General features: G+C 46.4%; 3 protein-coding genes across 4 annotated transcripts in view; all 3 read right to left on the bottom strand.

Moving 5' to 3' along the window:
- The window catches only part of appa (amyloid beta (A4) precursor protein a), a 29,369-nt gene extending 22,465 nt beyond the window's left edge, over nucleotides 1-6,904 (bottom strand). Inside the window, exon 1 of one of the 2 annotated variants that reach the window (XM_029514865.1) lies at nucleotides 6,697-6,904. In XM_029514865.1, coding sequence (XP_029370725.1) covers nucleotides 6,697-6,756 — 60 coding nt within the window. In that variant the 5' untranslated portion in view covers nucleotides 6,757-6,904. The remainder of the gene's footprint in view (nucleotides 1-6,696) is intronic. The other variant, XM_029514859.1, reaches the window with a different exon arrangement.
- Nucleotides 6,905-7,699: 795 nt separating this feature from the next.
- Nucleotides 7,700-13,150, bottom strand: cyyr1 (cysteine/tyrosine-rich 1). Its single transcript, XM_029518003.1, has 4 exons — nucleotides 12,886-13,150; nucleotides 10,309-10,408; nucleotides 9,359-9,519; nucleotides 7,700-8,044 (listed from the first exon to the last, which is right to left on the bottom strand). The coding sequence occupies exons 1-4, from the start codon at nucleotides 12,968-12,970 to the stop codon at nucleotides 7,911-7,913; spliced, it is 480 nt and encodes a 159-aa protein (XP_029373863.1). The 5' UTR covers nucleotides 12,971-13,150; the 3' UTR covers nucleotides 7,700-7,910.
- A 2,632-nt stretch (nucleotides 13,151-15,782) lies between these two features.
- On the bottom strand, nucleotides 15,783-22,012 carry adamts1 (ADAM metallopeptidase with thrombospondin type 1 motif, 1). Its single transcript, XM_029516202.1, has 8 exons — nucleotides 21,074-22,012; nucleotides 19,592-19,932; nucleotides 19,366-19,498; nucleotides 18,813-19,270; nucleotides 18,534-18,720; nucleotides 18,164-18,342; nucleotides 17,759-17,934; nucleotides 15,783-17,663 (listed from the first exon to the last, which is right to left on the bottom strand). Exons 1-8 carry the CDS (start codon nucleotides 21,684-21,686, stop codon nucleotides 16,922-16,924), a joined length of 2,829 nt encoding a protein of 942 aa, XP_029372062.1. The 5' UTR covers nucleotides 21,687-22,012; the 3' UTR covers nucleotides 15,783-16,921.
- Between the last annotated feature and the right edge of the window lie 410 nt (nucleotides 22,013-22,422).

The raw sequence follows: 22,422 nt of genomic DNA, 5'->3' as shown, positions 1-22,422 counted from the left end.
CGGTTTGGAGTGGGCTATATAAATGCAAGTGCAAGATTTTTCCTCTATTCTTAAACAACACCAGATTTCCATCAAACCCTGCTGAAATTAAAAACGCAGATGAGTAATAACCGTGTTTACAGCTACAAGGAAAATGATTCTACGGCTGATTGAGAGCTGAGGTCATCCTTCATCATTGTAGTTACAAGGAGTCATTTGTGAATTGGTGCCCCGGGGCTGATGGGTGTGTGTATCTGTAATCATCATTAGCGATTACACCTCCACACATAGCTGCCAGGTAAACAGTCAGTGTTTCCTCAAGGAAAACAGTCATCGGTGGAAATGTACTTAGGATCTTAAAAAGATCCCGTTTTCCTGCCTCAGCTTTAATTTAATTAAACATTAAATGACTAAATACTGGAATAATTACACAGTTCAATCATGATTAATATCAGTTTAACAAGATGAGAAATTTTAATTTGACAAATCCCAAGTGGAAATTTAGGTGAGTTGCTGTAAAGCGTACTCTGACTTTGACTATGAGGTGCATCCTACACAATGGCTTCCAATTTCACAAACGCACACACACACACACACACACACACAACAGATAGCTAATTCCTCATTGTTTTCGTCAAACAAACACAGGAAATCTGCTTCTATCATAGAGACCAAACAGGAAACAGAGCCAGGAATAGCAGTCAAGAACAGCAATCCACTCCCCCCCCCCCCCCCAAACACACACACACACACGGAGAACTTGGCATTTCAAACAAGTGTTGCAATTTCACACTTGCACTCCAAGAGAGCTTGTCATCTAAAACTGATGGTGTATTGCTTGACTCTCAGAGGTGGTGGATTCACAAACCCTCTGAACTGTGAATCTCAAGCCGAGGGCGCGCGGCACATCAGCGGCATACTGTATGGATGACACAGACTTTCAGGGAGAAGAGGGAGGGTGAGAAACTATTCTGGTGGAAAATGGTGTAAGAAGGGAGCGAGGGAGGAACGAGTGCGAAGAAGGACAGAAATAACACACAGTGACCTAATTATAGTCCAAGTACCAGGCACCTGGGGAAGACTCCACTGCTATGGCAACCCTGTAAACCTGGGATGTGAGAGGGCGAGGGGGTGAGATCATCTCTGCAAAGGGAGCGTTACAACCTTCCAAAACAACGACCCTTGTGGGTATTTATGTGTCGATGGAGGCAGCGAAACGAAAAAAGGCCTTCATCATGAAGGAGAGACGACCTCAGAAAGATCTGCCATCTTTAAAATAACGAGTCAGCAACCTCTGCAGAAATCAAAGATGAACCGTGACAGAGTGGTTTCCGAAAGCACATGCGAGTGCTGAGAGGTTGGAAATATGAGAATGGTGGAAAGGAGAGGAGGGAAAAAGGAGCAGTTAACCCAGCTCCACTGCGGCTCCGCAGAGTATTTCTGTGGCTCATTTGGAGGATTTGCATTTGCAAATAATATTTGGATTTGTCACATTAAACTGTGAAGATTAAATCAATTTTAAATCAAATGCAAATTGCATTTTCTTTTCATTTTAAATTCAGCTCATAAACCGAGAGTTGAGCAAACACTTAATCCAATAACATTTTTGGATATTGTGGGTGTGGTGATGAGATACAAGTCAATTTGGAAATCCTGTTCAGACACGTCTTATTTACCTTCTTACTGCAATCAATGGGCAGACGGGAAACAGTGTTGGGTCAACACAATGGTCTTCCTGCTGATTGTATCTCAGACTAAACTACCAGTACACATTTTCTGCGTGTTTTTTTAGGATCAATTTCAGGTAAGTATCTTAAGCCTGAGTCTTGTGGGCCGACTTCATATCAGTCTGCTATAGCTCAGGAGAGAGAACGAACGTCAAAAATCAGCGGTGGTGGGATCTCTCTTTCAGTCTGGAGCTTACAAGTGGGCTGCTGTTCCTTCGGCTCAATTTGAATTCAAAAGAGGCAACACAAAGAGAACACCATTACATGTTGGGCGGCTCTGAGTCATGATGAGTGATGACTAACTCAAAAACACCAAACACCAAACATCTGTTAGTGACGTGTGAGAACTGACTCAAAACTCATTCATCCACTGCTGATAATCAATGATGAACTGATTACCAAATTCTTATTATGATGATCAATATGGATATTTTCAATAAAGAGGTCATTACGTGTTGATGCCTCTGATGATGGAGGTGTGACTGGGACATGTCCAGATGTGTGCGTGTGTGATGTTGCTGCTGAGGAATCGTGCATGTCAGTACAACCCGTTTCTTGTCTTATTATTCAGATTCTTTCTTAACAGCTGCTGACTCAGCAGCAGCGCAATGAAAAGCGTGTCTTCGTGGTGTATTGCTGATATCGGCAGATGGAAATAACAGTTCGATGGTGATAAATGGTTCTACTCGTTGTGAGAGTCGCTCTAGCACGAGCAGCGGGAGGGAAAATGTTGTGTTCCCTTAAGGCTAAGAGGTAATAAAGCTTGTGTTGTGAACATGTTTGACCTATTAGACCTAATTATGAGAGGAAGACGTGAACAAAATGAAGAGGAAGCTTTTCAAAGGACTTGCAACACCACATTAGTGAGTGCGTATGTTTTTCACACAAAACACATCATTTATATGCGTCTTTGCAACATCTGTTTAAAGGGCTTTTGACTTGATCCTCAATCCAAACACATCGCCATCCAGACCTTCACCCTCTATCTGCAACTGTAAACTGAAACGCCTTTTTTGGATAATAAAAGTCCTCTAAATCTGAATCTTTTTGGTCAACAGAAGGAGCCCAGATTTATTCTGACACTATTTGAAGCTCGTTGGGTGAGACCAAACCTTCTGGTATTTATTCACAGAGTTTCATTCAGAGGCCAGGTTGCTCTGCACAAAGCAGGCCTTTGAGCTCCGCAGCGGTGTCTCACCACTGAAATCAGCCAGGTTACAATCATGCTTTGAAAAGGTGGGCTTCTGCGTTTCAGCAGGAAAACATGAACACATTAAGAAAACTGAGGCCAGGTAAAATGTGTGTTATCTGTGCTTTCATTTGGTGAACGCAGAAGAGAGGCAATGAACAGTCAGCTCCAAAAGCCTCCCATTTCCAGGCACCATGACAATAGAAACAACAGTATGAAAAGGTCAGGAATTCTTTTCTCCAGGACAGACAGGGAGGGGCACGGGGGGGGGGACATTAATTGGGAGCGCTGCAGTGTTGTTGACACAACCAAGATAGACAGCATACTCTGTTCGAACAAGAAGATTTCAGAGCCAACTTTCAGCACCACTGGTTGGACATGACGGATTACAAATATAAAATAGAAGCAAGGGAATAAAATTGGGGTTGGTGGGAGGACAAAAAGTGTCATTCTGGAGAGGACATTCAGTCCTGGAATACCAAGAAAAGGCCAGAGGAGGGAAGTGATGTCACCGAGACTGTGACTCTTTTCACTATCAATGAATGTGTCAGTTATTTTCTTTATTGACTGACTAATCTGTTGGTCTATAGAAAGCCAGCAAATGGAAAAACCAAGATATTATGTTACAATATCACGCAAGCCCAACTTCTAACGGTAAAAAAAAAAAAAAAAAAAAAAATGATTTGCTGCGATAAAAACCCGGAAATGACTGTCTTTTTTTTTTTTTTTTTTTTTGGCTTAAGGCGGTCACCTGGGTGTGACATGATATGTCAACTGCAGCAATAACAGCACATCAGCAAACATCAGGTATTTCCGAATCAGAGCGACTTTCCTCCACTGACAAATAAAACGAATAAAACCCAAAGACTGAGAAGCTGGAGTGATGGCGGATGTTAGCCCTGTGTGACCCGACGACAGCTCTGCCGTAAGACATGCTCCAGTTTATGGAGCGATTTCTCAAGTCCAAATAGCCTCAAATCACTTTTGTTGTTGCTATTCCATCTACAAGTGCACTGGCGGTCCTGGGTTAAGCCTCTCGCTGGGGGCTGCAGAAAGGCATTCTGTTAAACTACATTCTGGAGGACGGGTACGGTTTAGCCAGGAGGAAGTGGATACAATAAAAAGCAAAATAAGAAAGTGGAAGGCAAGAGTAAAATTATTAGTGTCGGGAGAATTTCTCCTTCAGTGAATTGAAACTGCAGCGTGAGCAGCAGAGAAGGTGCCAGAGAGAGAAACGCTGGCAGTGCCAACAGGCATAATGGCATTAAGGCTTACTAATAAGGGGAGAGGGCTAGTCCGCCCCAGGCTCAAAGACTGCAGTATGCACACAAACAGACTGCCTGCACCCATCCAAGAGCCATTTCCCAAGGATTTACAAACAAACAAAGGCTGGTATCCAACTCCCACGCTCCACAGCGCGGCCTGCGTGTACAGGGCGGGCCCGTCAGGAAAAGCAGCTTCCTCGAGCTCTGTGTTCAGAAGTGTGTGTTTGCACGGGGCCGTAATGAAGGCTATTAACAAGCCCTAACAAGATCAAAAACTCTCAACGTCTGATTTAATCTCAGTTATATTCTTCAAATTTAAACTTCTGGCGCATTTCATCACTCCTGCTTTTGATGTTGATAAAGTCAATATGACACTCAAAGGGTAAAGATCGTCTGAAGCAATGTAAGCAAAGGATTATGAACAAAGCCTATGGTTTGCCAAACTATTCATTTCATCTGCACTGATTACAGGCTACGTGCAGGAAACCAAGAAGGTCAGCTGCCACATTTCAACTGATGCAAAAACACACACACACACACACAAAAACGGCCATGACAGGAAAACCAAGAGGGCTGAATGGAGGCTTCACTGATCTATTGAAATAACACCTTTACGTATAAAAGAGTTATTATTATTCATATAATAGCTATAATGGCTCCAACTTGAAATCCAAAAATCTGCAGCTGCTCCTCAGATACAATTGCAGGTCCTGTCTGAGACAATGTGGCTACTGGTGGTCAGAGGAATGTGTAATTTATCTCCCAACATGGCCACACTGCAAATAATATCCTCCGTAACAAAATTCACATCAGTGCCATCACCTGAAACGAGCAAATCCTTCAACCTTAACTTTCCACACAGGGGAAATTCCTTCGAGGCTTTTTATTTCAGCTGGGGAATTTACTTAACACACTTGAGTAACCTGTTTGGGGTTTTTTTTTTTTAAAGGGGGGGTCTACAGATTTTAGTAAAAAGAGGAACTAGAACTAGAAGATTTTCTTTCATTATGCAACTTAACACATCTGTGTACTCAGGAAATGGCTGAATTCAATCACAGCAAACAAGGAACAGGAACAAGATCAAGTGGACGAGGTGTTACAACCAGATATTTTTTACAGTGGACATCCACAAAGCGTTATTCTTGGTGAAGACGTATGAAAAATGGATGTAAAACTGGGCTCACAGGAGGGGCAGTTCTCAGCCATAACAAAGGTTTTCAGTTGGACTGTTATCAGAATGAAGGGTAGAAATAGTGAGGGATGAGTGTGAAAGGCAGCAGAGATGATAAAAGCTCCTGCTGGCTTCTCAGTTTTCCGACCCTGTAAATGCTGCAGTGCACCGCCGCCATCTTACTTCTCTATTCTCCACCATCCGACTCAAATATGTCAGACAGCTGCTATAATGTTAGTTTTCACTGGTCAGCATCATTTTCACCGCCTGGTTTATTCCCTTCAGAACAAAAATCACCCGTCGAGTCTTATTCCGACACAACAACGACCTCTTATTATCTTATCATCATTCCCTAAACACGCCCACCCCCAGCAATATTTCCCCTCTGGATGTGGAAACTGAAACAATAGCATCTCATTTAGTTGCATTGGTGACTTTCAGCAGATGAAATGAAAAGTAATAATAATGAATAACAGTTTGATGACAGCAGCTTTCAGTCACATTGCGCAGTAAAACTGAGGATGACAAACATAAACTTATCAAACATTTGAAATTCGAGGAAATCAAACTGTTTATAGGGTCAATTTAAAAAAAAATAAAATATATATATTATAGGGGGAATTAAAGGTGGTGGCTTCTCTCTCTATTGTCTCCTGGTCTTAATAAATCAGTTACCACCGGCTGACACAGAGACTTTGGCCGAAAAGAGCGCACCGAAACGTCATTTTAAAGGAAATACATACTGGTTAGTTATCTCTGCTGCTTCCGGGACATTTATCACAAATGAACACTTTAATAACATCTGGATATATGTTTATAAAGTGCGTATTCAATGGTTTAAAATCCGAGAATTAACAATCAGCGCCAAGCTGCCTACATCATGACACGACTTTTCCGGTTCGAGCCTTCAGTATAAAATGATAAGCAGGCGACTTGTGTTTTTTTTTTTTTTTTTTGAATGTTGTTCAAAATACATTTCAAGCTATTTATGATGAATAAATAACAAAATAAAATCTGATTGTACTGTTAATAAAATTGTATTTTGGCTCACATATTCGTATTCGTCGCATCATGAACCAATAAGTCATCTTTTAGATGATGTCGATGGTAGAAATAAATTGAAGAAAAATAGCTAACTACAGTAACATCTTAATTATTAGTTTATACAACTCAATTTATTGTTCTTATTCTGGATTATCTCCTCGGTCAGGCTCTGAGCTTTAGTTTTGAAGGTACAAAAACGCGTCTCTTCCGGTTTAGTCGTGGCTGAATGTCGCCAGTTTGGCTGACTGCAACAACAATATGGTGGAAATTACTCCAAATTGTCCTCCCCCTCCGGCCAACAACACATTTTTATCTCCATACCTCGGCACTGAGAGCCGACGCCAACACGGCCAGCAGCAGTAGGGCTACTCGGTCCTCCATGTCGGCTCCTTCAGGCGGCGTTTGACCGGGCGGAAGACGGAGGAGTCGGCGGAGAGACGGAGCGTCGAGCTGCTGCGACTCCGGCAGTCTGACGGTGAGTGATCCGGAGACTGCACAGCTGCTGAGAGCCGGATCACCTGACCACAGCGGGTCCGCACACACACAGAGACAGAGAGACAGAGACACACACACACACACACACACACACACACACACACACACACACACACACACACACACACACACACACACACACACACACTATCCTCTATCTCGTGCTGTTTATCATCCACGTGCAGGCAGAAACACACACTGACGTCAGCGTTCATCCGTAGAAAAAAAAAAAAAGTCACGTTTTAATCACATCTTTAATTTACAACACATTAAAAAAAAAAAAAAAATCACACTCACTCACTTTACATCGCACACAGCTGAGATGATGAATGAATAAAGATTTACAAAGATTTGTCCTCCATTTTGGTTCAGATATAATATGACCCCCCCCCCCCCCCCTACACACACACACACACACACACACACTCCCTCCCCATCAAGTTCAGTTTACACCCCCATATTGTTTCAAGTAAGGCAACAGTCCATTCAGGTCAGTGTTACTCTGCATTATGTGTAGGACTCATCATCCACGTCCACCTTATTAATGTTTTTGTTCTTTTAAAAACAAAAGACTTCTTTTTCTTCTTCTTCTTCTTCTGCTGCTGCTGCCAGATTTTCCCTCCACGCTGACTCAAATAGTCGTCACCTTCAAAGCAGGCCTCAGCCTTTAATGTGCACAGGCCGGACAGATAAGGATATCGGTTATTAGTGGGGGAAAAAGTACCAGCTGCAGGCGAGCACGGCTGCTAACACTTATCACGACATGCACATGGTGTGGCCGTCTTTAAATTATTATTATTATTATTATTCCCTCTATACCAGTTGGTCGAGACTTCTGCTGGAATAAATTGCACTGCCCCCCCTTTCTTTTTTTTTCTTTTTTGTTTTCATGTGGACTCTTTTTGGCTCCTCAGAACTGCAAATAAGCAGCAGCAGCTTTTTGGAGGCCCGGCAGCGGAACAGCCTCGTCCAGGTCTGGGAGGAAACTGGGCCGTGAGCTTCTTCTGAAGCAGACGGCGGACGGTCTCTGCAGCATGGATTCACTTGCGAGTCAGGCCAGGATACGGAGGAGGAGGGGAGGAGTTGGCAGGCCGAGGCTGAGTCGGGGTGTAAGGCGGGGGGTGCAGGGATGGAGGGTACATCTCGTAGTCGTAGGTGTACGGAGGTGGAGGACCTGAGGTCAAGAAAAGGAAAGAGAGGAAGAGTTAGTGACGTTAAAGACATTTACTTCTTCCAAATGTTTCCTAATGTGGTTAAAGGTGAATGAGGCCATTTCACAGGCAGTTTGATGGGACAGTCGCCCCCTCTAGTGGTTGAACTGAGGAACCACATCCAAATGGTGAAATGATGCACTCAGCAGTAGTTTCATTGACCACAGATGGATCTACATTATCCACTAAAACATCCAAGCAGCTGGTCCAATGCTGCTCCAGGTTGATCAGCTAAACCGCACATTTCTGCTACTATTACGACCAATAAGTAATTTTGTAACCTGCTGAAGAAGTAGCTTTGGTCTAAAGTGTCCACTGCTGATCTGACACTCAAATGCCTTTTGTCTATGTGGAGCTGGGAATGGCAGCAAGACGGGTGAAACACTGAGGCGAAGGAGAGGTGATAAATAAATAATGACACTCAGAAAAACCAACGTTTCCAAGGCTGGAGAGTCACAGAGCACCGACTGTGACGTGCAGATAAAGTAGCTGCGAGAAACAACAAGAAGCCCCAACGTTGTTTTCTCCCTTCAGGCAGGAACAGGATATAACAGACACGGGAGTCAGAGGCAATACAAAAAAAAAATAATCTGGTGTTTTTATGTGCATTTGAACAGTGTTTTGCCTGAATTGAGCTCAGGGTCTTTCTGTTCTGGAAACAATCAACTCTCTTGTCAGGAAAGATGCCCAAGGCCAAGCCAAACCCCACGACACCTTACACCCTCACTTATTTATTCATTTATTTTTTATATCTGCTGTTTTCTCTTCCTTTGTGATAGCCTGAGGTAAGAAGATAAGGTTTCACTGTCATAGGCCACCGTGTGTGTGTTTGAAATCCACTTAATCACCATAAAGCCACTAACAAATATGTTGGAAGCAGTTGCTGATAAGGCTGCAACTCACAATTACAACTGGCATGGGTGGAAATAGTCATCCCAATAACTTAGTTATCATTTATTAATCAGAAACATATTGTGAAGAAAAACTTTAGTCACATTTAAAGATGAAAAACTCTCATGGCTTGTGTTTGTTTGTACTGATAGACACCTGACACACAACTCTTTATCCAAAAAAATTATTAGGATTATTAAATGAATTTGCTTTTTGAACACCATCAAGTGAAACTGATAAATGAGTGATACATTGCAAAGCTGTTTTGTTCATATTAAGAAATAATTTATTCATACCAAACTAAATTAGATGTGAGGGACTGTAAAGGTCACCTTTTAACTCATGTATAGACGTGTGTGTGTGTGTGTGTGTGTGTGTGTTCTCACCTGGATAGCCTTGGCTCACAGTGTTGATGTAGGAGGTGCTGAACACGCCGACCCGTGCGCCCCTCCCATTCTTCATGCACATACAGATGCAGAGGAACAAGGCCGCCATGGCGCCCATCAGAAAGACCACGCCGAAAACAATACCAGAGATGGCAGTGCCCCTGAACACACACACACACACACACACACACACACACACACACACACACACAAAGACACACAGTCAAATTTCTGCCAGTGAGACAAACGGCAGTATCTAACGCTAGCAGGTTTTGTGATGCATGCAGGCAAAGTGTGTGGCGGTGGGGCAGTGTGTGTGTGTCGTGTTGCACTGCAGAGGAGTCTGAGCTGGCACAGTCAGAAAAACAGGCATTATTAACAGGTTTGTTACGTCTTCACAGTCAGCATTAGTCAGCATGTTGGATTCAGCTCCAGCAGCAGCCAGCACAGCTTTTCCAAACCATTCAAGATTCTGAATGAAAATGTATCCAAACCAGAAGATTACAAATGTGTAGACAACGAGAATCGACTATGGGAAAAGACACGGCTTTCCCAAGAAGCCTGAGAACGAGGTGAAAGTGTGAACGCAGCTGTGAGGAATCAAGTCAGGAGGAGGTCAAGAGGTCAGCTTCTGAAGACGCCTCTGGCACTTTAACAGACAGCTGGTATGTGACTTAGTTCCTCTCAGGCAGAAAGAGGGAGGTGTGTGCAGGGAGTTAAAAAAATAAATAAATAACACCTCATGATGTGTTCAAGGTAAAATGTCTTCCAGTCGTGAACATGGAGGAAACAAAACGACAATATGTGGGCAGCAACATTTGTATTGTGTGATGGCTGACACGTAGACAAAGGTGATCACAGTTCTCTCCGCAGTAAAAAAAAAGCATGAAAGTGTTTAAAAGTTGCCTGGTTTTATCCAGCGTGTCGTCTGTGTGTGTGTGTTAACTTACGAAAGGACGTCCCCCACGTAGGCGTAGTAGGAGCAGCAGAAAGGAGGCGATCCATCGCAGCAATACTCGATACAGCCTTCACACTGAGCCTCAGTGCTACCTGCAACACGCACACACACACACCTGAGTCTGATTTGATAAACTTTCCTTCAGTGGCTGTCTGTTCAGAAACACTTTGAGCTGTCTGGGAATGTTTTCCAGCTCTAAGAACTCCCTGCTTCAGATAGATTTCCTCTTGTATCCACCAATAATGAAACTATTGAGTCAGGCTCTTTTTGAAGCTTCCCCTTCAATGGAAAAATAACTTCAGTTCTATAATGAAATGTTTCATGAACTAACCTCAACGCACACAGCGTCATCGAGCGGCCTCTACTTATACCTTCAAAAGCATCCAGACAGCTGATTTATTACGGGCTCAGAGACTTTTTAAAAGAAGCTATAAATAGCTGTGGCGTGTTTGGGGGAAAAATAAAATAGGAAAAGATCTGTGATGAACTCACACCAGGACCTTGGGTCTGTTCCATTAAACCCAGCCGCCACCGCTCCCCTCCATTACCATATTTCTTGATTTCTTTTTAAATATCCATCCGATTAGAACACAAATTACAGCCTCTGGGAGATTTAAATAAGTCTCCACTTACAGCACAGAGAGGAAACGCTCTCTTCCCTCCACACTCTGTCACGCTGTGCTGTGGATAGAAGATGTTTCCACCAAAAACAAAGCCTTAAATGACATCTGCAATTTTGCTGATGTTCTCTCCTTTTCAGATCCTGATTACAAAAAGAACTAAAGAGGATCCTGATCACAAATAATACCGACTACGGGAGCCGTTGCCATGTAATTTCTCTGCAGTATCTCATTGTGTTAATGGTCGACATGCATGCTTTTATTTTCTATGTTCAGACCTGACTGAGGTGACAAATCAGCCCTCGTGGGCAGCCAGCTGAATCAAAGACTGTAGGCAGCAAACTGGCTGAATCTGTCAGATGAATATCTAACACCACCTGGAGAATTAGCACATTTCCTGAGATGATTACGAAGTCGCCATCGTTAACGAATTTGGGCCCGGGTTTGTTGCCAGAGCGGCCAGAACTGACACAACATCTGCAAAGTGGCTTTCATTTCTTTTTTGTGAAAGGTTGCAGTCGTTCGATCAGTGTTGTTGTGGTCGCAGGATGAATCCATTTATCCCCACTGATCGGATTTATCATCGATTGAGTCACAGATTTACACTGTTTTGAAATATTGAGTGCAGCTAAAACGTTTTAAATGTTGGTCTGTCTGCAGAAAGGCTCCATAACGACACTGAATTGTTTTGCACTTCTTTTTTTTTTTTTTTTAACTAAAATATGATAAGTGCAGCTTTTTTCTCTTTGTTTTGTGGAACATAAAATCTTGATGGATTTGGGTTTTGGACTGTTCCTGGTTACAGATATACTAAATAGTGGCTGCTGAGTGCTGCTGAAGTTGTTTTGGCTCAACTCAATGTAATGATGACCAAACTTTAAAGTTTGGCAGTTTTAAAACGGCGCTCAGATGCAGCGTGGCGGCTCCTGAAGCTCAGTAGAGCAGCATCCAGCACATATTCCTGCCATGAGCAGACACACTATTTGCTGGATCTATGCTGGTGTGTGTTTGTGTGCTTAATGTGGTTCGCCCCACACACACACACACACACACACACAGCTCAGCCAAAGCTGAGCATTGTACACACAGCTGTGCTCCTCCATGTACTCGTCCCAACCTGCTGCCCCGACATACGCCTTCTTCATCTGAAGGCTTTTCCTGATGTGAACTGTGGGATTGTGCGTCTCGCTGTCGCCGTACACTTTGAAGAATGTAGGACACTGTGTGTGTGTCTCAGGGTCTGCTCTCTCTCAGCCATCACTCACTCAGATGAGGTGTGCCTGGAGGCATGGGGGCACATTTCCAGACGCCGGCTCACACACAGGTAGAGATGTGAGGGAAGAGAGCGAGAGCTGCCTTTTAATTAGTGCAGGAGGAGGAGAAGGCGAAGAGTCTTCTTCTCCGCGAGGAAAAAAAGTTCAGTGCAACTTAAATCCACCGAAGAAGACAGAAGCCCTGATTTCTGTGATCTGAGCCGTTGGTCAGCCGGAGGTCACAGTCAGCCCACCTCTTTAAACATAAGAGCGGCTCCCTGCAGAAAGGCCGGCACATTTCCATGTAAATGGTTTGGTGGGGGTTTGGGGCGAGGGAGGGGGGAGGAGGGGAGTGGGGTCATTAGCAGACTGGTGCTGCGCTCTGTCTGGGTGGTCCTCAGAGGTCCTGGCTCCTGTCTCTCCACACGCTCACAGACAATGGCACTATGTCCTCCCCCCCCACCCCCTTTCTCTCCTTCAACCCCCCCCCCAACCCCCCAAACCCCCACTGTACTGCACATGAAAGGTTTCCAGCACTTCTGCGCAGTTTGGCTGTCATCTCTCAGTCACAAACTTTGACTGTGTCTCCCAAAATGAATGTCCATCAGCCCCCCTCTGATGGAGGAGGGTGGGGGGGGGGGGGGCATTACAGGCTCAGTACAGATACTTTACTTTATCAGAGGATAAATAACTCACCAGTAAAGAAACAAAGCAGCAGAGAGTTTCCCAGCCAGGTCCAGGGTCCCCCCGCCGGAGTCCTCCTCCTCCAGAGGTTTTCCATTTGTCCCTCAGAGGACAACAGAGAGTCTCCGCTGTGTCCCCTCAGTCACCTCCGGGACATACTCTGTCCCCGTCCTCAGGAAGTCCAACTCTCCGGACTCTTCGGCTACTTTTCCGGATCTGTCCTCCGTCTGTCCCCCCACGTGTGGACCGACTGCCTCCTCCGTCTCTTCCGTGCCGTGTCCACACCTCTGACTGCCGGATCCCGGTCCTCCCCCCTCCCTGTCTCTCCTCCCAGCCTCTCTCTCCTCCCCCTGTTCAATTTACACTGAGAGAGAGAGAGAGAGAGAGAGCACAACACTGAACAACACTTCTCGTCGTCAATCTCAAAATAACACTCTAATTGGCTTTAAATCAATTCGATAAATTGCTTATAGATTCTCTTCTCTTCTCTTTTCTACTGACATAAACTCTCATCACCATCTTTTACTGAGCTCATCTTTTCACTCATATTTTTGAGTCACAATCTCAATAAATATATGTTGATCGTGACAAATTAAAAGCTTATTACTGCCATCAGATAAAAAAAAAGATCACACATGTGTGTTGTTTTCTTCTTTTGAAATTTTCTTAATATATATTAATAATAATAATTAATATATTTATATATCATATATTTTAACACACAAGTTTGAGTCTTCCTGGGCTCTTAATCACTGTTTATGTAGTTGGGACTCTGAAAATGAGTTTAAGCTTTTACTTTGAAGGTTTAATTATCTCTTTCCGATCTTGATATTTTTTTTTCTGTCTTGATTCAACTGGAGGAAAACACACGTGCACGTGCTTCTACTTTTGTGCACGTCCATGTGCGTGCACACACACACACACACACACAGGCCTGTTTCAGATCTCTGGTTGTTATATACTGAAAACCTCTATGAATGAACTCATCCTGTGAGACAGAGACAGCAGACCAGGACAGACTTATTAAGATTAGAGAGCTTGTCTGTAGTTTTGGATAAATAAATTCTTATCTGTGCTGGGGGGGGGGGGGGCATACCCGGCTGTAAATGGGGCAGAAAGAGTCCAGCCTGGGCCGTCCCACCATGGGACACCAGAAGATGAGTGGCTGAACGTGGAGGCCTCTGATCTGTGGACAGACCTCCTGTCCCTGTCCCAAAGCCCAAAGTGTCTGAGTGTCTGAGGACATAAGGACGCAGGGGAAGGCCACAACCCCTGTGACCCCCGCCTCCCGCCCCCGCTTCGGTGCTGGGATTACTCTGAATCAAAAACACTGCTTGTACTAACCTGTTGTGACTTAACTGCAGCCATTAAAGTGCCAAATTATACTTTTGGAATGGCCCCTTATGAGGATAATATACAACTGCTGGAACTGGCATCATCAGGATTATATTTTAGGGGGATATCTTGCAGCCATTTTTATTTTTATGTAAAAGTCAGAAACCACAACAGCATTGCAGATGCTCAGCAAGAAGTGAAGTTTCAAACCAAATGTCCTTACTGAACGCATTAAATTAAAATGCTTTAAAGTTTTTACACATGTTTGCACAAGAGTGTTCGATATTGTGGCTGGACTAAAACTTTAGCATTCAGAAAATGTGAATGCTGTCTTTGGAAGTTTGAAAATTTGCGTTAAATCAAACAAACCGTTGCGGCCAAGCAGGGGTGGCAAAAGGATGAAGATAATTTGGCTCTCGGAAATGCCACCCACATCGAGCAGCCATGATTCATAATGCTTTCCAGATGTTTCTTTTAAGCGTTAATGATGTGATGCTGAGACTTGAAAAAACAAGCAGGTAAAAAAGGAGGTTTGTCACAGGAGGAAATATTTATGTTGACATTTTCCTTCCCTGGTTTGGGTTTTTCTTTGTCTATCGTGAGGTCAGAAAGAGAAAAAAAAAATCATCCAGTAGGCCGCCTGCCTGCTCCAGTTGTTTAGCCTGAATCTGGTGGCACATTATGTTATTAGGCAGATTACAGAGATGGACAATTTTCTTCTTAACCATCTATAATTATGGGATAATCATTTCCTTTGTGCTGTTTGGGAGCCGACAAGGCAGGAGATCATCTTCCTCAGGTCCAAACAGGAAGTGCCACATGGAGCCCAGTTTTTAGTAACTCCGCTGAGGTACTTTCTGGTCTCAGCTGGAGTCCTGGAAGTTTAAAGGAGATATCTGGGTGCAATGCAAAAGACAAGACAGTGGTTATTTAATCTCTGAGCAGTTTGTTGTTCTGCTTCAAACAGCATGTCGGTGTGTTCGTGACAGTTTTGGAGGTGGGAGGATGGCAGTGGTTCATTACGTGAGATGTAGACTCACACTTCCCTATCTGACTGTCCTCTCAGCAGTGAGAGGAAGTCATCGTAACACAAACAACTTTATTTTCATGAAAATAATAGACTTAAAATCTGTCCTCACGACGCCAAATCTGGATTCTAAAATCGGCAAAAGGGTAATATAAACGTTTCCAGGCTGGTGAAACTAATTGGATTCAAACTGCACTGAAACACAGAAACATCTCCATCTTGTGGGAAAAACTTGAATAACAGAACTATAACTCACATCGTGAGGAAATGTATCTCCAGTGCCCCCTAAAGCATAAGTTATATAAATAAATGCATTATTTCTTCTGTTTTAAAAGATCATTTTGACAATGACATCACCGCATTGTGCTGAAATTTTGGCCCAGATGATGTTTCAAGGTTTGCTGATGAGTTCAGGTTAGACATGGAGGACGAGGTGAAGGGTGAGGATACAGTTATTAAAGTTAGTTTTACTATCACTAAAAAGACAAACCACACTGTGGACGTGAACTGCACAAGTCAATGTGATACTTTATTCATGAATCTAGGACCATATATATATAACACTGTATAAATACTCTATATATTCTACTTCCTTCTGTGATCTCAATAACAAATAAAAAATAATATTAAAAAAAGCCACATGATTATATTTAACAGGCTGTACAAAAATAAATAATGTTTGGATATTCTGTACAAAAGAGAAACAAAACTTAATAGAAAAAAAAAAACCAAAAACCAAAAACAAAATTGCCTTCCCAGAAGGCAGGAGAGACTTACTTATGAAGTATTAGCAGGAGACAAGTCCCTCTTTAGATCTCCACGCACTCACACATTTCTCAGACTCACATGACACTCACACTCTCTTCTTTGGTCTTGAAAGAGTTCCCTCACTGAAGGTCGAGTAGATGAAGGAAAGATATGGCTAAAGGACAAAGTACGGTGTACTGAGGCATTTAGAGACAAATGGGTGTTACAATGTGCCACTGGCAAAAACAAAGCTGAAGTGCTACAGGTTTGTGATAAATAAACGTAGACTGGCAAGTTTGAACATAAACATTATGACTATGAGCTATCTTATTATCCATACCTGATGGGGTGTTTCTTTATATACTCTGCAATATCCTCCCCCACCCCAACCCTGCCTGTCCAGCCCAGCTTGGACAAACACCATGTACATGCATAAAAACCTGGCACACTCACACATACACACACTGTCTCACATGACATCACACACACACACACACACACAGGCATGACAATGGCACGGTAAGCAGCATGCTTTTTTTTGTGTTGGTTTTTTTTTTTGTTTTTTGTTTTGTTTTTTACGAAATCAGGAATGTCCATGCTTTCTTCTCCTTAATGGGAGGAGAAATGTGCCACGGCTGCTGAGGACAGACAGCCAGCGAGCTGTCATCAGTCTTTGTTGCTGCAATTATGTGGCAGCGCCACTGTGGTTCAATGGATGGGTACGACTGTCAGCTGCAGTCACTGAGGACCCGTCAATGTGTGGGACTGTCAGACGACCAGGCACCCGTGGACACCTGCAGCACTCTGGCTCTGGATGTAAACATTCATCAACCCCTTTAGATTGCTCGCTGGGAACACGAGGCTGTGAAGAGCAGTTTTTATCTGACTTCTTTCTGAAAGCTGGGGGGATGACAGGAGGTTAGACTTGTGAAGCAGTCCTTAGCAGGCACCCTGATTGCACAGTTCCAGCAGGGGTCGCGGCCGGTCTTTGGGGTCACAGCTGTCGTGAGAGAGCGAGCGCTCGTCGAGGCCGATGCAGCGCAGCTGGCGCTTGCGGAAGCCGCGGCCGCAGGTCTTGGAGCATGAAGACCACTCTCCGAGGAGCCAGGAGGGGCAGGGCTGGGAGGCACAGGACCGTGAGGCCAAGGGGCGCAGCTCCTCCGGGCACTCTCTGGACAGACGACCCTGGGGGTCCAGACACACCACCTCTCTCTGCTGCATGCCTCCACCACAGGTCTGGGAGCAGGGACCCCACTCTCGCAGAGTCCACTCAGCTCCGCCTACCTCTCTGATGGCATTGATGGACTGGCGGCGGCCTCCGTTGTTGTTGGAGGCTGAAGCAGCGTTGTTGGGCCTCGGGGCGAAGTAGCTGTACTTCACTCGGGGTCTGGGGGCCTCCCCCACGGACAGCACCTGGATGGTGATGGGCCAAGGCAGCGGGGAGAAGCTCCGGATGCGCTCCAGGGTGGCAGCTGAGCCGCTGTAGCGCAACAGTGCACCCCGCAGAGGAATGTCAGTCTCTATGGTCATCAGCTTGTAATCGCCGTTCAACAGATAAGTACCATCCTGACGGCGCACTGCCAGGTAGCTGTTGTCATGACGACCATTGCCCGGGGCACGTTGCTTGATGTCCAAGTTTGTGGCACCGGCAGGGATGGTTACAACATCCTGGTAACCAGGTCTGAAACAAAGACAGACGGAGGTCAGACTTCACCATGACACGTTCTTGTTACGCTCGTGCTCTGAAGTTTGACTGAAACGCTCTCGGCTGCTTACCTGGCACGCTCCAGAGAACCAGACACCTTCTTGCAGGTAGAGCCGTCTCCACCGCACACACCACACTTATCGAAGCGCCGGCTCGAGCCGATGACGCGGTCGCATCCGGCCTTGACGCACTGGCCCTGAACACACACGGAGGTGGAGTCTGGGCTGCAGGGTGTGCCGTCAGCCACCTGGGGGAGGCAGAGAGGGGGGGAAAAAAAGGGCGCTTCAGGCTAATGTCTTATAAAACTGTTACATAACTGTCTGAGCAAAAAGGTGAAAAGTAAAAGTCTCTCCCTCAGCAACACTGCAGCCTGAGGCCACAGACAGACTGCAACAGCGAGACTTTTATCAGATTTTACCCTCAGACGCAGTAAAAACAGAGCTTGTTAACATAATACTGTGTCAGCCAACTCTCACCTTCGATTTGAGGACAAAGAAGTATCCAGTTCCTTTGGCCCGGCACACCAGCTTGCAGCGGTCTTTGGGTGAAACTCCAGCATACTTAGGCACCCACTCAACACCTTCCCCTGAACCCAAAGACACTTGGGCTGACATGTCGTTGTGGGCCAGACACTGTTCCTCACGGAATGACAGGCCTGAGAAAGACAGACAGAAATCAGAGCTACTGCTGCTGCAGCCTGACCTGCGTGCCAACTTTGACACCAACGTGCAACAGAGCTCAAAACATCCAACATTCAGGCTGACTTCATTAGAAATAAAACTGCGGCATTTGGCAGGAATCACATGGACCAGGTCTGGCTTTAGAGGAATGGATGAAACTTCTTACCGTTGGTGTCGGGGCAGGCTTCGGTGTTACAGGAGCGGTACTGGATCCTCTTGCCCTCGCAGTACTTGCCCCCGTTCTTGGGCAAAGGGTTGTCACAAGCCCGGAAGGAATACTGGACTCCTCCACCGCAGGTTCGAGAGCAGTCGCCCCAGGGCCCCCACACCCCCCAGCCGCCATTAACGGGAGTCTGAAAGCACCAGCAACACAACCATTAGAGTTTTAATCTGCGGTGGATGCACCACTGATCATGACTGTGGTGGATTTGGCCGCGGCTCCTACCTGGTGTTTGGCAGCTTGGCTCTTCGTGAGACAACGTCCTGCCAGGCAGTAGCTGTCGTGCCGACATGGCGTACCGTCAGCCCAGGGGAAGTTCTTGGTCTGGCACACCAGCAAACCATTGGATGTGGTCACGGTACACCACAAAGCCGCACACATGGTGCTCAGATCCGGGCAGTGCTGCGAATCTTCACCGAAGGTCAGCCGGCACTGATGGTCCACGTCGTAGACCGTCCCGGGCAGCGGCTGAGGCAGCGGCTGAGGTTTGACCGGCTTGTCCATCAGGCACTGACCGTGGCCGTTGTCCAGGAAGTTTGTGACCATGAGGGCGGAGCAGGGGGACCAAGGCTGCTGCTGATCCAGGTTGGACAGGGTGGAGGCCATCAGGTGGGAGCCCCAGTGGGCACCGTTAACGCCGGCGCACAGCTGGGCATCATCATGAGGCATGTTGAAGACGTGGCCTGTAGGACGCAGAGGAAAGGTTTCTTTGAGCACCTCTGGCCTCCAATAGCTGCTGGATCTGCGTTACTGATAACAGGAGAACATTTCTACTCACCCAGCTCATGTGCCACGGTAAATGCTGCCTGAAGTCCATCGTCCTCGATAATCGAACAGCTCCTGTCGGGGTCACACACTGTGCCGACGTCTGCCATGCCCAGAGTGTCGCATGAGTGAGCGCCACACAGGTCCTGGACGGAGGCGGAGAGAAAAGTTCCGGTGTGAATACATCTGAATGCTGCTTCTCTACCTTTTTTCAGACTCCCTCTTCCACACCCGCTTACCGTTCTGGTGAAGAGCACAGCCGTGTCATAGTGCTCGGGATGTCGGTCACTTGGAGGGTTGTGCTGTCGTTGCCACTGGCAGAAGTTGCGGAGGGTCATGGCGGCGTTTGATGACACCTGAGGGCCACGCTCCTCCTCGTACACCACCAGCAGCTTCACCACCGCCAGGGTGATGGAGTTGTGGATGCTGGGGTGGCGGTACAGACGGGACGCCACCGCCATGACCGTCAGGAGGTAGGGTTTGAGCCCGGCGCCGTGGAACTCAGCCATGGACTGGTCGGCCACCAGCATGATCTCCAGGAAGCGAGGGGTGGAAACAAAACGTCTGGTCCTGTGGTGGGCTGAGGGGGGAGACACAGAGGTCAAAGGTCAGGAGCTTTAACCCCATTGCACTCTAACTCATCAGACATTGGTTGTTTTGGCAGCCGACTGGCAGCTACAAAGGCTGTTTTTCAAAAGGATAGAGGCTCCGAAGAGCTCCGGATGTGCCTGGGGGAGCCTGGCTCCCGTGCCTCAGCGTCACACCGCCGAGGCTCCTCCCCCTCTGGGTCCACATTCCTAAAATGACCTTCTCTGATCTTTCACTATGCGGGAGAAAATAAACTGTGGAAGCAGAAAATCTTTTCTGGAGAAAAATGTCTGCCGGTGCTTGTAGTACCAGGAGGCGCGTTACCACTTCTCTGGCTGGCCCCACCGCCCCCTCCCTCCCTCTTTCTCACCCGCCCACACTCCTCCTCTTTCCCCTTGGAGAAGTTAGCCGCCCCCCTCCCCTCTCCTCTCCTCCCCCAGCACTCCCTTCCTCTGTCAGAGGTAGCTGCTCTGCAGCCCGATCAGCTCCAGCCGGCAGCAGTTTCTCTCCACATTCAGCGTTTAGGGACCAAATCAGATCAGATGAGTTCAGATCGGATCAGATGAGTTCAGATCGGATCAGATCAGATCAGTTCAGATCAGTTCAGATCAGTTCAGATCAGATCAGATCAGTTCTGTTCAGATGAGTTCTGTTCAGATGAGTTCAGATCAGATCAGATCGGATGAATTCAGATCAGATCAGATCGGATCAGATAAGTTCTGTACAGATGAGTTCAGTTCAGATCAGATCAGATAAGTTCTGTACAGATGAGTTCAGTTCAGATCAGATCAGATCAGATAAGTTCTGTACAGATGAGTTCAGATCAGATCAGATCAGTTCTGTTCAGATGAGTTCAGATCAGATCAGATCAGTTCTGTTCAGATGAGTTCAGTTCAGATCAGATCAGATCGGATCAGATGAGTTCAGATCAGATCAGATCGGATCAGATCAGTTCAGATCAGATCAGATCAGATCAGTTCTGTTCAGATGAGTTCAGATCAGATCAGATCAGTGATCTGTCTGTTGGTAAACTGCTGGAGACAAACTGGATGCAGTAAAAAAATCCCTTTCTCGGTGTTTCCTTTATGGGATGGCGGTCTGGAGAGTGTGCATGTGACTTCCTGCAGTCTTACCTGTCTGCTCTGCGGCTCCGCGTCCTCCTTCTTGCTCCAGATTCTTTGGCACCCTCTCCTCGTCCTCGTTGACTCCGCACTTGGAGCTGCCCTCCTCAGCCAGAGCTGCCCGACCTCTGCGGCGGATCGTGTGGACGTCGTCCTCGGAGCCGAGGAGCTGGCTGGAGTTGAGGGGCTGGATGAAGTACTCTTCCCCCTGGAAGTAGAATCCGCCCCGGAGTCCGTGGCACAGGTTGAGCGCAGCGGCGGAGCTCTCCTCTCCGTTCACTGAGCCGGAGTAGAAGCAGCCCGGCTCGGCTCCGGTCTTCGGTTCCTGTGTTGGCTCGGACTCGGGACTACCCACAACGTGGAAGACGAACCCCGGTGCCAAGAAGGTCTGGTCGGGTTCGAGCTGCAAGACCAGCTCATTACCAAATACGTCCAACCGGTACACCCTCATCTCCGCCTCCTTCTCCTTCTCCTCTGCGGAGAGAGTCCGCCACGGTTCGGGTCCGCTCTCGGACCGGGCCGTGGGGTCTAGTCTAACCGGCACCACGGTGCTCTCCTCCCAAGCGCCGTGCGCCGCAGCGACGCACAGAATGAAACCGACGGAAAGGCGTAAAAACCACATCATGTTACTGTGAAATCCGACAAGTGGAAAGACAATCTGACAATAAAGTCTCTACGAGGAGGAAAGTAAATCCTTTAAAGGCCTTTTTTTTTCCCACTAAAAGCTACGAAACCCAATTCTTTGGACTCCCACAAAACTGTCCAAACGCATAAAAATCTAAAAAGGGATCAAATCCAGTGCAAAACTCAGTTAAAGTTACGTGCAAGTCTGACTTGTTGCAGAAAGTAAAGTCGAAGCTGGCTCTCAGCAGTAAATCCAACAGGTCCTCTTCGGGACCAGATGATCGGGTTCTGCTCTCTGAGTTCGGGGCAGCTCGGCCGGCCCGTCTAGTCTGTTCTCTGCTCTTGCCTTCAGTCAGAGCGGACCCGGTCCGTCCTATATATCCCCCTACCCGGGACCACCCCCTTCCCGAGGGCCCTTTGATCTGAGGGGCCAAATCCCGTGCGCAAAGAAACGCACCAGCGACTTGGAGCGGTGCCATGATGGCCAATCACTGAGGGGAGAAACCCTTTCTGCTTCAGACTCAGTCTGTTTGTATCGATATGTTCACACACAAGCACAGCCCGGATTACACACACACACACACACACACACAGTTATCAGAGCCATGTGAGTTATTCCACCCAAAGACCTTCTGTGGTCCGTTAGTGTGTTTCTGTGGGTGACCCACATCAACCCAGAGCTCTAACTTCACTCATGGCGGAGTGTCCCAGGGCTGATGTGGACCGGGGTTGTGGTG

Source organism: Echeneis naucrates, chromosome 2 (genome assembly GCF_900963305.1).
Source record: "Echeneis naucrates chromosome 2, fEcheNa1.1, whole genome shotgun sequence".
In the NCBI taxonomy this organism is placed as follows: Eukaryota; Metazoa; Chordata; class Actinopteri; order Carangiformes; family Echeneidae; genus Echeneis; species Echeneis naucrates.
Note: the sequence above shows the minus strand (reverse complement) of the source record. Positions and strands in the feature narration are given on the sequence as shown.